This window comes from Caloenas nicobarica, unplaced genomic scaffold (genome assembly GCF_036013445.1).
Source record: "Caloenas nicobarica isolate bCalNic1 unplaced genomic scaffold, bCalNic1.hap1 Scaffold_494, whole genome shotgun sequence".
NCBI classification, from domain to species: domain Eukaryota; kingdom Metazoa; phylum Chordata; class Aves; order Columbiformes; family Columbidae; genus Caloenas; species Caloenas nicobarica.
In genome coordinates, this window is record NW_027017483.1 from 1 (window position 1) to 12542 (window position 12542).

The following is a 12542-nucleotide window of genomic DNA, read 5'->3' on the forward strand; positions in this document are numbered from 1 at the left end:
CCCCGGTTTCCTCCGCTCCCCCCTCCCCAATTTCCCCCCCCCACCCCGATCCGCAACGCTCCGGGACCCCCACCCAGCGGGGAGGGTCCCGGTGCCCCGACCCCCCCCGCCCCGCCCCGGTGCCCCCCGGTCCCGCCGGTACCGGGGGGGGGACACACGACTACATGTCCCGGCATGCCACACCCCGCCCCCCCGCGCGCTCATTGGCCAGCGGCGCTGTCAATCACAGGAGCGGGCGGGGCCCTGGCTGCACCCCCGTTGCCACGGCGCGGGGGGGGAGCAGAACCGGGACCCCCCGGGGGACACGCGGGAGAGGGGGCGAGACCGGGACCCCCCCCAGTTGTGCCATCGCGACCCGGGCACCGGGCACCCCGAGCCCCCCCGGGATCCCCGACCCCCCGGTGAAGCCCGGTGCCGATCGCTGCCCCGTGCCCCCCCCGCCGTGTGTCTCCCCCGGTGCCGGTGCCCCCCGGTGCCCCCCGCACTCACGCTCTCCCGTGAAGCACCGTGGCCATTCCCGCCCCCCCCGCGCCGCGCCCGGCGCCTCCTGCACCCACCGGGACCGGGGGGCGAGGGGGGGCGGCCCCATCCGGCCCCCCCCCGGAAACGGAGACCCGGGGCTGCGAACCCCCGACCAGCCCCGAGACCCCAGAGACCCCCCCGACCCCTATAGACCCCCCAGACCCCTATAGACCCCCCCGACCCCTATAGACCCCCCAGACCCCATAGTCCCCTCCAGACCCCCCAATCTCTATGGATGCCCCAAGACCCCCAGACCCCTATAGACCCCCCCCGGACCCCTATAGGCGCCCCAGACCCCAGAGACCCCCCCGGACCCCTATAGACCCCCCGGACCCCTATAGACCCCCCCGGACCCCTATAGACCCCCCAGACCCCAGAGACCCCCCCGGACCCCTATAGACCCCCCGGACCCCTATAGACCCCCCAGACCCCTATAGACCCCCCCGGACCCCTATAGGCGCCCCAGACCCACCCAAGACCCCCCGGACCCCTATAGACCCCCCCGGACCCCTATAGACCCCCCCGGACCCCTATAGACCCCCCACCCACGGGAGCAGTTGGGGAAACTGAGGCAAGGCGGGGGGTGGGGAGTCCGGGGGGGTCCATAGGGGTCTGGGGGGTCCATAGGGGCCGGGGGGGCGGGTCCGGCCCCTCCCGCGGCCGCGGCCCTTTAAGAGGCTCCGCGGTTGCCATGGCAACGGCCGCGGCTCCCGGCAACGGCGCGAGACGGGGGCGGGGCCACAGGGGCAAAAATCCGGGGGAATTCACCCCAAAACCAACCCCCGCAGGGGTTCCGCAGGGCCTGGCAGCAGCACCAAACTGGGGGCGGTCCGACCTTTATTGGGGGGGGGGGTCCCCATGATTGGGGGGCCCCTGTAATTTGGGGGCGGTCCCTCCAGTTGCGGGGGTCCCCAAGATTTAGGGGAGGCCCCTGTAACTTGGGGGGCCCCTGGAATTTGAGGGAGGGTCCTCTGATTTGGGGGGGTCTCTATATAGTTTTCGGGGGAGCCTCTATAACCTCGGGGGGGCTCCCCCCGGTTTTGGGGGTCTCTATAACCTCGGGGGGGCTCCCCCTGGTTTGGGGGTCTCTGTAACCTCGGGGGGCTCCCCCCGGTTTTGGGGGTCTCTGTAACCTCGGGGGGCTCCCCCGGGTTTTGGGGGTCTCTATAACCTCGGGGGGGCTCCCCCCGGTTTTGGGGTCTCTGTAACCTCGGGGGGGCTCCCCCCGGTTTTGGGGGTCTCTGTAACCTCGGGGGGGGCTCCCCCCGGTTTTGGGGGTCTCTATAACCTCGGGGGGGCTCCCCCCGGTTTTGGGGGGCCCAGTACCGCGCGTAGACGCCCTCGAGCAGGTCCCGGCAGCGGACGCGCCCCCCCAGGCGCGCGCAGGCCAGGAAGGTCCCGGCCATTTTCCCGGTGCAGCGAATACGTTTCCTCGGGGGGGGGGGTCAGGCGGTGCTGCAGCATCTGGGGGAGCAGCGCCCCCACCCGCCGGGACACCCCCTGCCCCCCGAAATCGAACGGCTGCCCCCCGAAAACGCCTCCCCCAGGATCAGCACGGCCTGGACGTGAGCGGCTTCCCAACGCCTGCGACGGGGGGGACCCCGAAAAGAGACCCCCCCCCTGAGCACCCCACACCCCAAAACCTCTCCCTGCACCCCAAAAACCTCCCCCAACCCCCCCCCGCACCCCAAACCCCCCGCATTCACCCCAAAACCTCCCCCTGCACCCCAAAAACCTCCCCCAACCCCCCCCGCACCCCAAACCCCCCGCATTCACCCCAAAAGCTCCCCCTGCACCCCAACCCCCCCACATTCACCCCAAAACCTCTCCCTGCACCCCAAAAACCTCCCCCAACCCCCCCGCACCCCAAACCCCCCGCATTCACCCCAAAACCTCCCCCTGCACCCCAAAAACCTCCCCCAACCCCCCGCACCCCAAACCCCCCGCATTCACCCCAAAAGCTCCCCTGCACCCCAAAAACCTCCCCCCAACCCCCCCGCACCCCAAACCCCCCGCATTCACCCCAAAAGCTCCCCCTGCACCCCAAAACCTCCCCCAACCCCACCCCCAGCACCCAAACCCCCCCACCTTCACCCCAAAAGCTCCCCCTGCACCCCAACCCCCCCACATTCACCCCAACCCCCCCAATCCACTCCAAAACCCGCCGTGTGCCCCCCAATCCCCTGCACCCCAAAACCTCCCAAATTCACCCTAAAACCCCCCAAATTCAGCCCATAACTCCCCAGACAAGCCCCCCCACATCCACCCCAAACCCCCCTGCACCCCCAAACCCCAAACCCCTCAAATTCACCCAAACCTTTGTCTCGAAGCCCGGTGAGGAACTTGAGGTCTCGGGATTTCTGCAGCACTTTGCTCCGGTCCCTGTCGGCCGCCGCGCGGATCACCTGAAGGTAACAATTAATGACCAATAATCATTAATAGTAATTAATGTATTACCCGAGTGGAGGGCTCCGCCGCGGCCGTACCTCAATGTAATGATCCGTAAACTCCTTATCGAACGAGCGACTCGCTCCAAAATCCAACAGTGTCACCTGCGGGGGGGACAGCAGCCCCCGGGGGTCAGAATTTGGGGTGCAGGGTTGGTTGTTGGGGAGGGGGGGTGGGTTTTGGGGTGCCCCCCCCCCCCCCCCCCCGCCCCGGGCGCTCACCCGGTGCCGCTCGGCGTCGTACAGAAAATTTGCCCAGTTTGGGTCCGTTTGCATGAAGCGAATTCGAAAAGTTCGCGCAGGCACAGGCGCAGGAGGTGGGCGCAGATCTGGGGGGGGGGGGGGGTAAGTGACAAAGCGGGGGACAAACTGCCCCCCCGCTCCCCCCGAGTTTGGGGTGCTTCACCTCGTCCCGCAGCTCCTGGGGGAGGTCCCGGCACTGGTCCAGGGGACCCCGCGCCCCAACTCCATGGCCAGGACGCGGGACGTCGTCAGCTCCTCAACCACCCCCGGCACCGCGAAAAACGGGTCGTCCCGCAGCAGTTCCCTAAAACGGGGGGGTCACGGGGGTCCCCGAACCCCCCCGCACCCCAAAAAACCCCCCGACCTACCCAAAATCCGGGTGCACTGGGCTTCCCGCTGGTAATCGCATTCCCACTGCAGCTCCCGCTGCAAAACCTCCAGTGATTTATAGGCAAAAAGACCTTGTGGAGGGGGCGAAAAAGAATTGAGGGGACCCCCCCAAGAGGATTTGGGGGTCCCCCTGTTTACCCTGGGGGGGCTTTGGGGGGTCAAACTCACCCCGGGGCAGCTTGACGCTCATTTTGAGGAGGGAAAGGAGATTTTCGATGTCACTGCGGATGCTCTGGGCGACCCCAGGGTACTGCAAAACGGGGGGGGGGTTGTAAATGGGGGTGTGGGGACCCCCCTCGCCCCCCAAACCCCCGCTTTTGGGGTTCACCTGGATCTTGAGGGCCACGCGAGTGCCGTCGCGCAGCGCCCCGAGGTGCACCTGCCCAATGGAGGCGGCGGCAAAGGGTTTTTCCTCAAAAAACGACATTTTCTCTCTCCAGGCGGGTCCCAGCTCCTCCTGCAGCACTTGCTGGGGGGATCGGGAAGGGGGGGTCAGTGGGGACCCCCAGGAAATGTGGGGGTGCCCCCCGAGCCCCCACAGCGGCTCACGCTGCTCTGCCAGCCCGGCATGAAGTCGGCGCTCTGCCGCACGCGCTCCAGGATCCGCTGCAGCTGCGGGTTCAGCAGGGGGGTGTCTGCGGGGGGGGCGAAAATTAGGGTGTCGGGACCACCCTGACCCCCACCCCGGCACCCCCAGATCCCACCCCAGAGCTCTGGGACCCCCCATGATGCCCCCGAATCCCACCCTGACCCACAGCCCAGGGCCCTCAAACCCCCGCCAGGCACTGGGTGCTCTTGGGGGGGCTGGGGGGTCCCGGGGGTGTCCCCGGTGTCCCCCCCACCTTGGATGCTGATCATCTGCCCCAGTTTCAGCGCCGCCCCCCGCACCCGGCACAGCGTGGCCACCAGCCGCTCCGCGTTGGCTTCCGACAGCAGGGGGGGGTCGTCTCCTGGGGGGGGGGCGCACATGTCAGGTGACCCCCCCGATCCAAAATAGGGTCTTCCCTCCCCCCCCCCCCCCCCCAAAATCCCGGACTTACCCCCCAGCTTGGCCCGCGCCACCTGTGCCAGCGTCCCCATGGCCAGGCCTGGGGGGGCAAACCAGACAGGACCCCCCAATGACACCCCCAAACTGAGCCCCACGGCCAGGCCTGGGGGGGCAAACCAGACAGGACCCCCCCAATGACACCCCCAAACTGAGCCCCACGGCCAGGCCTGGGGGGCAAACCAGACAGGACCCCCCCAATGACACCCCCAAACTGAGCCCCACGGCCAGGCCTGGGGGGCAAACCAGACAAGACCCCCCCAATGACACCCCCAAACTGAGCCCCACGGCCAGGCCTGGGGGGCAAACCAGACAGGACCCCCCCAATGACACCCCCAAACTGAGCCCCACGGCCAGGCCTGGGGGGGCAAACCAGACAGGACCCCCCCAATGACACCCCCGCACCCCTGGGAGACTCCAAAGCTCAACCTCCCCCCCCGGTTTGACACGTGTGTGTCCCCCCCAGGACTGACCCGGGGGGGGACACGGGGCCTCCTGCCCCCCCAGTGTCCCCCCCATATTGCCAAGGACACCCCCCGGGACACCCCGCTGGGTCCCCACGGCTCAACCTCCCACCCCCCCAGGGTTGACACTTGTGCCCCCCCCGCCCCAGGACGGACCGGGGGGGCCGGTCCCGGTGCCCCCGCGCCCGGTACCTCCGAAGCTGAGCAGCCGCCCCAGCCGGGACACGGGCACCGGCCGCTCCCGGGCCCTGTCGCTGAGCTGGGGGGGGATGCAGAGGTTGGGGGCTGCGGTAACGGGCTGGGGGGGGTCCCGGTGCCCCCCCCCGCACACACGCACCTTCTGCCGGGGGGGCTCCGGGCGGCCCCGCGCGTCCCGCGCCCGCTGGGCCTCCTCGGCCGTGAGGCCCCGCGGGGCCCCGGGGCGGAGCAGCCGCCGCAGGACCCCGGGGGGCGCCTTGGGGGGGGCGGCCATGGCGGGGGGGGGCACCGGGGTCAGAGCTCAGAGCCACGCGGGGCAGCCGGTGCGGGCCGCTCCCGCCACCCCGCCGCTTCCGGGGCTGTGGCTCCGCCCCCGGGGCCGCGGCTCCGCCCCCCAACGCCACCAGCCAATGGGAGAGGCGCAGCCGCGGAGACTCCACCCACGGAGCGGCGCATGCGCAGAAGCGATTCCCATGTCCCTAGTCCTGGGGATGCCCCCGGCCCCCCCAAACACCCCCATGACCCCCCAAACACCCCCTGACAGCCCCAAGCCCCCCACACCCCCAGGAGCCCCCCACCCTCCCTGAGAGGGGGGGACAGCCCCCGAACCCTCGCAATTTGCCCCCAAAACAGCCACAAGCAAATGGGGGGGGAACCACAATTTTATTGGGGAGGGTCCTGGGCGGGGGTCGCTCTTGGGGTGCAGCAGCATAATCCCCCCCCCCCCAAAACCGTCCGTTTCCTCCCAGGCCAGGGGGAACATGCAGCCCCCCAAACCCCCAATTTCTCCCCAAAACACCGCACCCGAACGGGAGTGCTGCCGGTTTTATTTGGGGGGGGTCCCGGGGGGGGGCTGTTCTCGGGGTGCAGCAGCACGAGCTCCCCAACCCGCCCCATTTTCCCTCCCAACTCCCCTCCTGGGGGGGACACACAAACCCCGCTTCCCCCCAAAACCCCCGAATTCCCCCCTAAAACCCCCCAATTTCTCCCAGAAACACCACACCCGAGCAGGAGTGCCACCGGTTTTATTCGGGGGGGGTCCCGGGGGGGCTGTCCTGGGGGTGCAGCAGCAGCGCGCGCCCCCCCAGCCCCTGCGCCAGCCCCCCCGCGGGCAGCACGTAGCGGTGGCCGTCGCGGGTGCGCCGGGGGCTGAGCTCGCTCAGCTGCGCGTTGCTGCCGTGCAGCCCCCCCAGCGCCCACAGCTGCACCCGGGGCTCTTCCCCTGCTGCGCCAGCACCAGCACCCGCTCCACGGCCCCCCCCGGGACCCCCCCACCGCAAACCCGACCCCCCCAAAACCAGCTCACCCCCCCCGGACGCCGGCGGGTGGAACAGGTGGGGATCTCGGGGTCCGGACGGTACGTGGGGCTGAGCGCCGCGGTGCGGACCCCCAGTAAAACACCTGGCGGGGGGGGAAATCACCCCCCAAAATTAGGGGGGGACCCCCAAAATTAGGAGAGCCCACCCCATAATTCTGACCCATCCCCCCAATATTATTTGAGCCCCTAAATGCCAGCCGAACAGGCTGGGGATCTCGGGGTCCAGACACCACGGGGTTCAGTGTTGTGGATCCAAAAAAACCACCTGGGGGGGAAGAAGCCACCCCCAAGTTTTAGAGGGGCCCCCAAAATAGTTTCTGACTCCCCGATATTATTTGACCCCCCCCCAAACGCCAGCAGCTGGAAAAAGTTGGAGATTTCAGGGTCTGGACAATATTTCAGGTTCAGTGCTGCGGATCCTGAATAAAACATCTGGGGGGGTAAAAAATCACCCCAAATTTTTTGGGGGCCCTCCCCGGGATAAATTCCCCCCGTTTTACCTGTCAGCACAGCCCAGTGCGCCTTGTGCCCGCGGCGCTGACACGGCTCGTGGTTGCTGTCCTCGTCGTAGCTGCCGCCACGTTAAGGGGGGAACACAGAAAATAGGGACCCCCCCAAAATAAACTTCCCCCCCCCCCCCCCGAAAAAAAAGATACGGCACAAGGAGGGGGAGCCCCGAGATGAGGTGCTGCAGGATGCGGGGGAGGTTGGGCCCCTCCAGCCCCCCGAGAGCAGCTCGGGGTGACACGGGAACACGTCCCGGGCCAGCGCTGCCATGTCGGCCGCTGCGGGGACAACGGGGGGACGTGGGACACCCCCCAAAAAAACTAGAACAGATCAAGGGGGGGGGGTGCGTGACCTCCCCTTACCGGAGAACATCTCGCCACGGTGGGTGAAGCCGCGTCCTGCGCCGCGCGGACCAGCTGTCCCCAGCTGGACGCCGTGGGTGGGGAACAGGAGGGACGCGGCCATGGAGAGTGCGACCAGACCACACCTGGGGGGCACAGGAATGGGGGGCCCGGCTTTGGGGGGACACACAGGGCTTGGGGGGGACACCGCATTGGGGGGGCAGGGTTTGAGGGGGCACAGGGTTTGGGGGGACACAGGGTTTGGGGGGGACACAGGGTTGGGGGGGGACATGGGTTGAGGACGATGACATATTGGGGGGACAAGTTTTGGGGGGGGACAGAGATTGGGGGGACATATGGGTTGGGGACACATTGGGGGGGACAGAGAGGTCTTGGGGGGACATTGTGGGGGAGACACAGATTGGGGGGAACACAGGCTGGGGGGAACTGGTTTTGGGGGAACACAGGGGGAACATGGGGGACGGAGGTTTTGGGGGGACACAAGGTTGGGGGTGCACGGGGGGGACGGAGGTTTTGGGGGGACACAAGGTTGGGGGTGCACGGGGGGGACGGAGGTTTTGGGGGGACACAAGGTTGGGGGTGCAGGGGGGACGGAGGTTTTGGGGGGACACAAGGTTGGGGGTGCAGGGGGGGACGGAGGTTTTGGGGGGACACAAGGTTGGGGGTGCACACCCCCCCCGCCGCCCCCCCGCTCACTGGGGTCCGTCCTGGATCAGCGGGGGCGCCGGGCGGTGGAACAGGAGCCACTTCAGGGGGGGCGTGAGGCTGGGGGGGCACGGGGGTGACTGGGGGGGCACGGGGGTGACTGGGGGGGCACGGGGACCCCCCAGGACCCCCAGGCCCGGGACCCCCTGCTTCACCCCCGTCCCGGTCCCGGCCGCCCCACCTGTCCCGCCGCCGCCGCAGCAGCTCCCGGACGCCGCCGTCCCCCCCCAGCGCCGCCCCCGCCCGTTCCAGCGCGTCCCGGAGGACCCGGCCCGGCGGCGGCGGCGGCGGAAGCGGCGGCGGCGGCGGGGGCGGCACGGCCGCCATGCCGGGGTCAAGGGGCACCCGCGGCGGAAGTCGAGACCCAGCGCTCTCTGCCGCTCCCGCCGCCGATTTCGGCTATCCCCGCGCTGATTGGTTGCTTGCCGGCACACTCTTCGCTTTGATTGGAGGAGGCGGCGGTAGGCGGGCGGGAGGGCGGTTGCTGCGCGGTGATTGGCTGGCTGGGGGTGTGCACGCGGCTGAGGCGGTGGCGGGAGGTGGGCGCGCGCGCTGGGCCCGGGGGGCTTTGTGGGGCCCGGGGGGGTCCCGGTGAGTCCGGGGGGGGGGTCCCGGGGGCTTTTTGGGGGTCCGGGGGCGTCCCGGGGGGGTCTGGGGAGTCCTGGGGGTCTTAGGGGCGGGAGGGGGTTCTGAGGGGGCCCAGGGAGTTCTGAGGATGGGTCCGGGGGGTCCTGGGGGGGTCTTAGGGGTTCGGGGGGCCCAGGGGGGGTCTGGGAAGGCCCGGGGGGATCTGGGGGGTTCCGAGGGGGAATTTGGGGAGTCTGGGGGCCCAGAAGGGTCTGGGGGGGGAATTGGGGGATCTTGGGGGTTGTTAGGGGGGTTCAGGGGGGCTGGGGGGGCTCTGGGACCCCTGTGCGGTGACCCCCCCTCTGTGTCCCCTTCCTCAGCGGGGGGGCCCAGGATGGCGGTTCCGGACGCGCGGCCCAACCACACGATCTACATCAACAACCTCAACGAGAAGATCAAAAAGGACGGTGGGTGGGGGGAAAACGGGGGCTTTGGGGGGAAATGTGGGGGATTTGGGGGAGGAATGGGGAGTTTTGAGGGGAATATGTGGAATTTTGGGGGGTGGATGTGGAGTTTTGAGGGGATATGTGTGATTTTTTGGGTGGGGACATGTAGGATTTGGGGGGAGAAATGTGGAAATTTGGGGGGGATAAGTTGGAATTTGATATATGAGGAATTTGGGGGGGATAATACGGAATTTTAGGGCCATGTGTGGGATTTTGGGGGATATATGTTCCATTTTGGGGCATATATGTTCCATTTTTGGGGGATATGTGTTCAATTTTGGGGGACATACGTGGAGTTTGGGGGGCCTGTGGAATTTTGGGGGAGATATGTGGGATTTTGGGGGGATATATGTTCAATTTCAGGGGACATACGTGGAGTTGGGGGGGGGCCTGTGGGATTTTGGGGGAGATATGTGGGATTTTGGGGGGGTATACGTCCAACTTCGGGGCAGGCGTGTGGGATTCGCGTGGGGATCAGCGGAGTTGTGGGCGGACAAGCGCGACTTGGTGCGGATGCTCCCGATTTTCAGCGCTGGGGTGTCTCCCCGCTCACCCCCCGCCTCGTTTCTCCCCCTCCCCAGAGTTAAAAAAGTCCCTTTACGCCATTTTCTCGCAATTCGGGCAAATCCTGGACATCCTGGTGTCGCGGAGCCTGCGCATGCGGGGCCAGGCGTTCGTCATCTTCAAGGAGCTGAGCAGCGCGACCAGCGCCCTGCGCTCCATGCAGGGCTTCCCCTTCTACGACAAGCCCATGGTGAGGAACCCCCCCACCCGGGGACCCAAACCCTGGATTTCTCACCCCAAAACTGCCCCCAGCGCATCCAGTACGCCAAGACGGACTCGGACATCATCGCCAAGATGAAGGGGACGTTCGTGGAGAGGGACAGGAAGAGGGAGAAGAAGAAACCGAAGGGGCAGGAGGCGGCGAAGAAGGGGAGCGGGGGGGCGGCCGCGGTGAGTTTGGGGAGAAAACGGGGGGTTTTGGGGCTGGGGGAGCCTGGGGGGTGATATGCGGGGGTTTGGGGGGGATGTGTGGGGGTTTGGGGGAGATACGGGGAGTTGTGGGGGGAGATACAGGCAGTTTGGGGGGAATAATGGGGGGTTTGGGGGGAAAATGGGGTTTTGGAGGAGGGATATGTGAGGTTTTGGGGGAGAGATACGGGGAGGCTTGGGGGGGGATATGTGGGATTTTGGCGGGAATATGGGGAGTTTTGAAAGGAAAATTGAGGGTTTGGGGGGAAATGGGGGTTTTGGGGGGATATGTGGAGATTTGGAGGGAAAATGTGGGATTTTTGGGGGGAGATACAGAGAGTTTTAGGGGGATTTGGGGGGAGGTATGGGGAGGTTTGGGAGGAATATCTGGGATTTTGGGGCGAGTATCTGGGATTTTGGGTGGAATATCTGTGATTTTGGGTGAATATCTGGGATTTTTGGTGAATATCTGGGATTTTGGTGTCCCAGGGCATGGCTGCCCTGCCCCAGGCGCCACGGCTGCTGCAGCACGTTGCGGGGCAGCCCCCGTACATGCCCCCGCCGGGGATGATGCCCCCCCCGGGGATGCCCCCCGGGATGCCCCCCCAGCAGGTGCTGCCGCCGGCGCAGACGGTGAGTGACCAAAAACCCCAAAAAACGGGGAAAATCGGGGGGAAGATCACAAATAGTCCTGGATTGAGCTTGCGGGGGGGGGGACGAGTTTTAGTGGGAATGGGGGGGTTGGGGAGGGCGGTGGGAGTGACCCCCCGTTTTGTGTGTGTCCCCAAATTAATTTAAAAAACCAAAATATTTGAGGCTAAAATTAAAAATATCCCAGTTTTGAGCTTGCAATGGGAGAGGTTTAGTGGGAATGGGGGCGTGAGGTGGGGAGGTTTGTGGGGGGGTATTTCAGGACTGACGCCCCCATTTTGCCCCCCCCCCCAGCTCTCAGAAAACCCCCCCAACCACATCCTGTTCCTGACCAACCTGCCCGAGGAGACCAACGAGCTGATGCTCTCGATGCTCTTCAACCAGTGAGTGTTTGTTGGGGGGTCCGGGGGGGGTTCAGGTATCCGGGGGGGCCCCTCTGACGTGCCCCCCCCGCGCAGGTTCCCGGGGTTCAAGGAGGTTCGGCTGGTGCCCGGACGCCACGACATTGCGTTCGTGGAGTTTGACAGCGAGGTGCAGGCGGGGGCGGCACGGGATGCGCTGCAGGGCTTCAAAATCACCCAGAGCAACGCCATGAAGATCTCCTTCGCCAAGAAGTGACCCCCCCCGGCCCCCCCCCGGGAAAAAAACCCAAATCGGGGTCATTCAGAGCCCCCACAACCCAAAAATCCGCCTTGTTTTGCCACTAGATGTGCCCCCAAAAGATCCTTGTTGCTGCCCTAAACCCCCCCCAACCCTAAAAATCCTCCTTGTTGACCCCCCCAAAAATTTATTGTTGACCCCCCAGGCCCCCCCGCCCCGGGAAAAAGCCCAAATTGGGGTCATTCAGGGCCAAACAACCCAAAAATCCACCTTGTTTTGCCACTAGATGCACCCCCAAAATATCCTTGTTGCTTCCCCAGACCCCCCCAACCCTAAAAATCCCCCTTTCTGCCCCCCCAAAAAAAATTCTCATTGCCCCCCAGAGGCCCCTCCCCTGCAAAAAAAAGTTGTGGGCCACCCAGAGCCCCCCCCAACCCCCAAAACATCCCTTTGTTTCCACCCCAGACCCCCCCCAAAATCAAAAATGCCCTCACTCCCGTCCAGGCCCCCCAAAAAACCCCTCCCAGGCCCTCCCCACCCCCAAAGTCACTGTCCCCCCCTCCCCAAGAAACCCCAACTGCAACCCCCTCCCCCAAGGTAAGTTTCCCCGGGGGGCCAACCCTTTCTCCCCCCCTTTTCCTGCCCCCCCCCCCCTTTTCCTGCCCCCCCCGCATTGTACCCAGGGTCTCTCTGCAGACATTGCACCTGGAGCCTCTTCCCCCCCCCAAAAAAATAAACATCCTGTGTCCCACTGATGGGGTGTTCAATGGAGCGGGGTGGGCACAAATTTGGGTAATTTTGAGGGTGGGGGTGCCCTTTGTGGGGTGGGAGGGTTTGGGAAGGGCTGGGTTTGGTGTCTGAGGGTTCGGGGGGGCCAACGAGGCGGCGGGGGGGGCGCTGCGCCCCTTGTCACCCCCGCCCTGTGTCCCCACGCCGAGCGGGGCCGCTGGCCCCTTAAGAGCGCAGCTGCGGCACGGGAAACCCCGCCCCGCTCTGTGACTGACGTCGCGCTCCGCCAATGGGCGAGCCGAGCGCAGCAAGGCGG

The 12542-nt window shown here is 66.5% G+C and overlaps 3 protein-coding genes across 4 annotated transcripts; 1 reads left to right on the forward strand and 2 right to left on the reverse strand.

The window, feature by feature from the left end:
* Positions 1-1286: 1286 nt before the first annotated feature.
* On the reverse strand, positions 1287-5669 carry LOC136002830 (atypical kinase COQ8B, mitochondrial-like). Its single transcript, XM_065658070.1, is given in 16 exon segments — positions 1287-1931; positions 1933-2048; positions 2051-2095; positions 2840-2927; positions 3009-3074; positions 3192-3250; positions 3253-3298; positions 3376-3422; positions 3425-3673; positions 3771-3852; positions 3931-4071; positions 4152-4237; positions 4445-4552; positions 4643-4753; positions 5304-5370; positions 5449-5669. Coding segments are annotated over 16 exon segments (2091 nt in total). The 5' UTR covers positions 5584-5669.
* A 665-nt stretch (positions 5670-6334) lies between these two features.
* Positions 6335-8576, reverse strand: LOC136002831 (actin maturation protease-like). The gene is given in 8 exon segments (XM_065658071.1): positions 6335-6645; positions 6648-6710; positions 7128-7198; positions 7284-7356; positions 7359-7412; positions 7497-7621; positions 8193-8261; positions 8383-8576. Coding segments are annotated over 8 exon segments (912 nt in total). The 5' UTR covers positions 8529-8576.
* Positions 8577-8702: 126 nt separating this feature from the next.
* LOC136002834 (U1 small nuclear ribonucleoprotein A) lies at positions 8703-12243 on the forward strand. 2 transcript variants are annotated; one of them, XM_065658075.1, is made up of 7 exons: positions 8703-8740; positions 9149-9235; positions 9856-10028; positions 10091-10228; positions 10736-10879; positions 11192-11280; positions 11356-12243. In XM_065658075.1, the coding sequence occupies exons 2-7, from the start codon at positions 9163-9165 to the stop codon at positions 11513-11515; spliced, it is 777 nt and encodes a 258-aa protein (XP_065514147.1). In that variant the 5' UTR covers positions 8703-8740; positions 9149-9162; the 3' UTR covers positions 11516-12243. The 2 variants fall into 2 exon arrangements, with proteins under 2 accessions (XP_065514147.1, XP_065514148.1); XM_065658076.1 differs by lacking the exon at positions 8703-8740 and adding an exon at positions 8770-8792.
* The last annotated feature ends 299 nt before the right edge of the window (positions 12244-12542 follow it).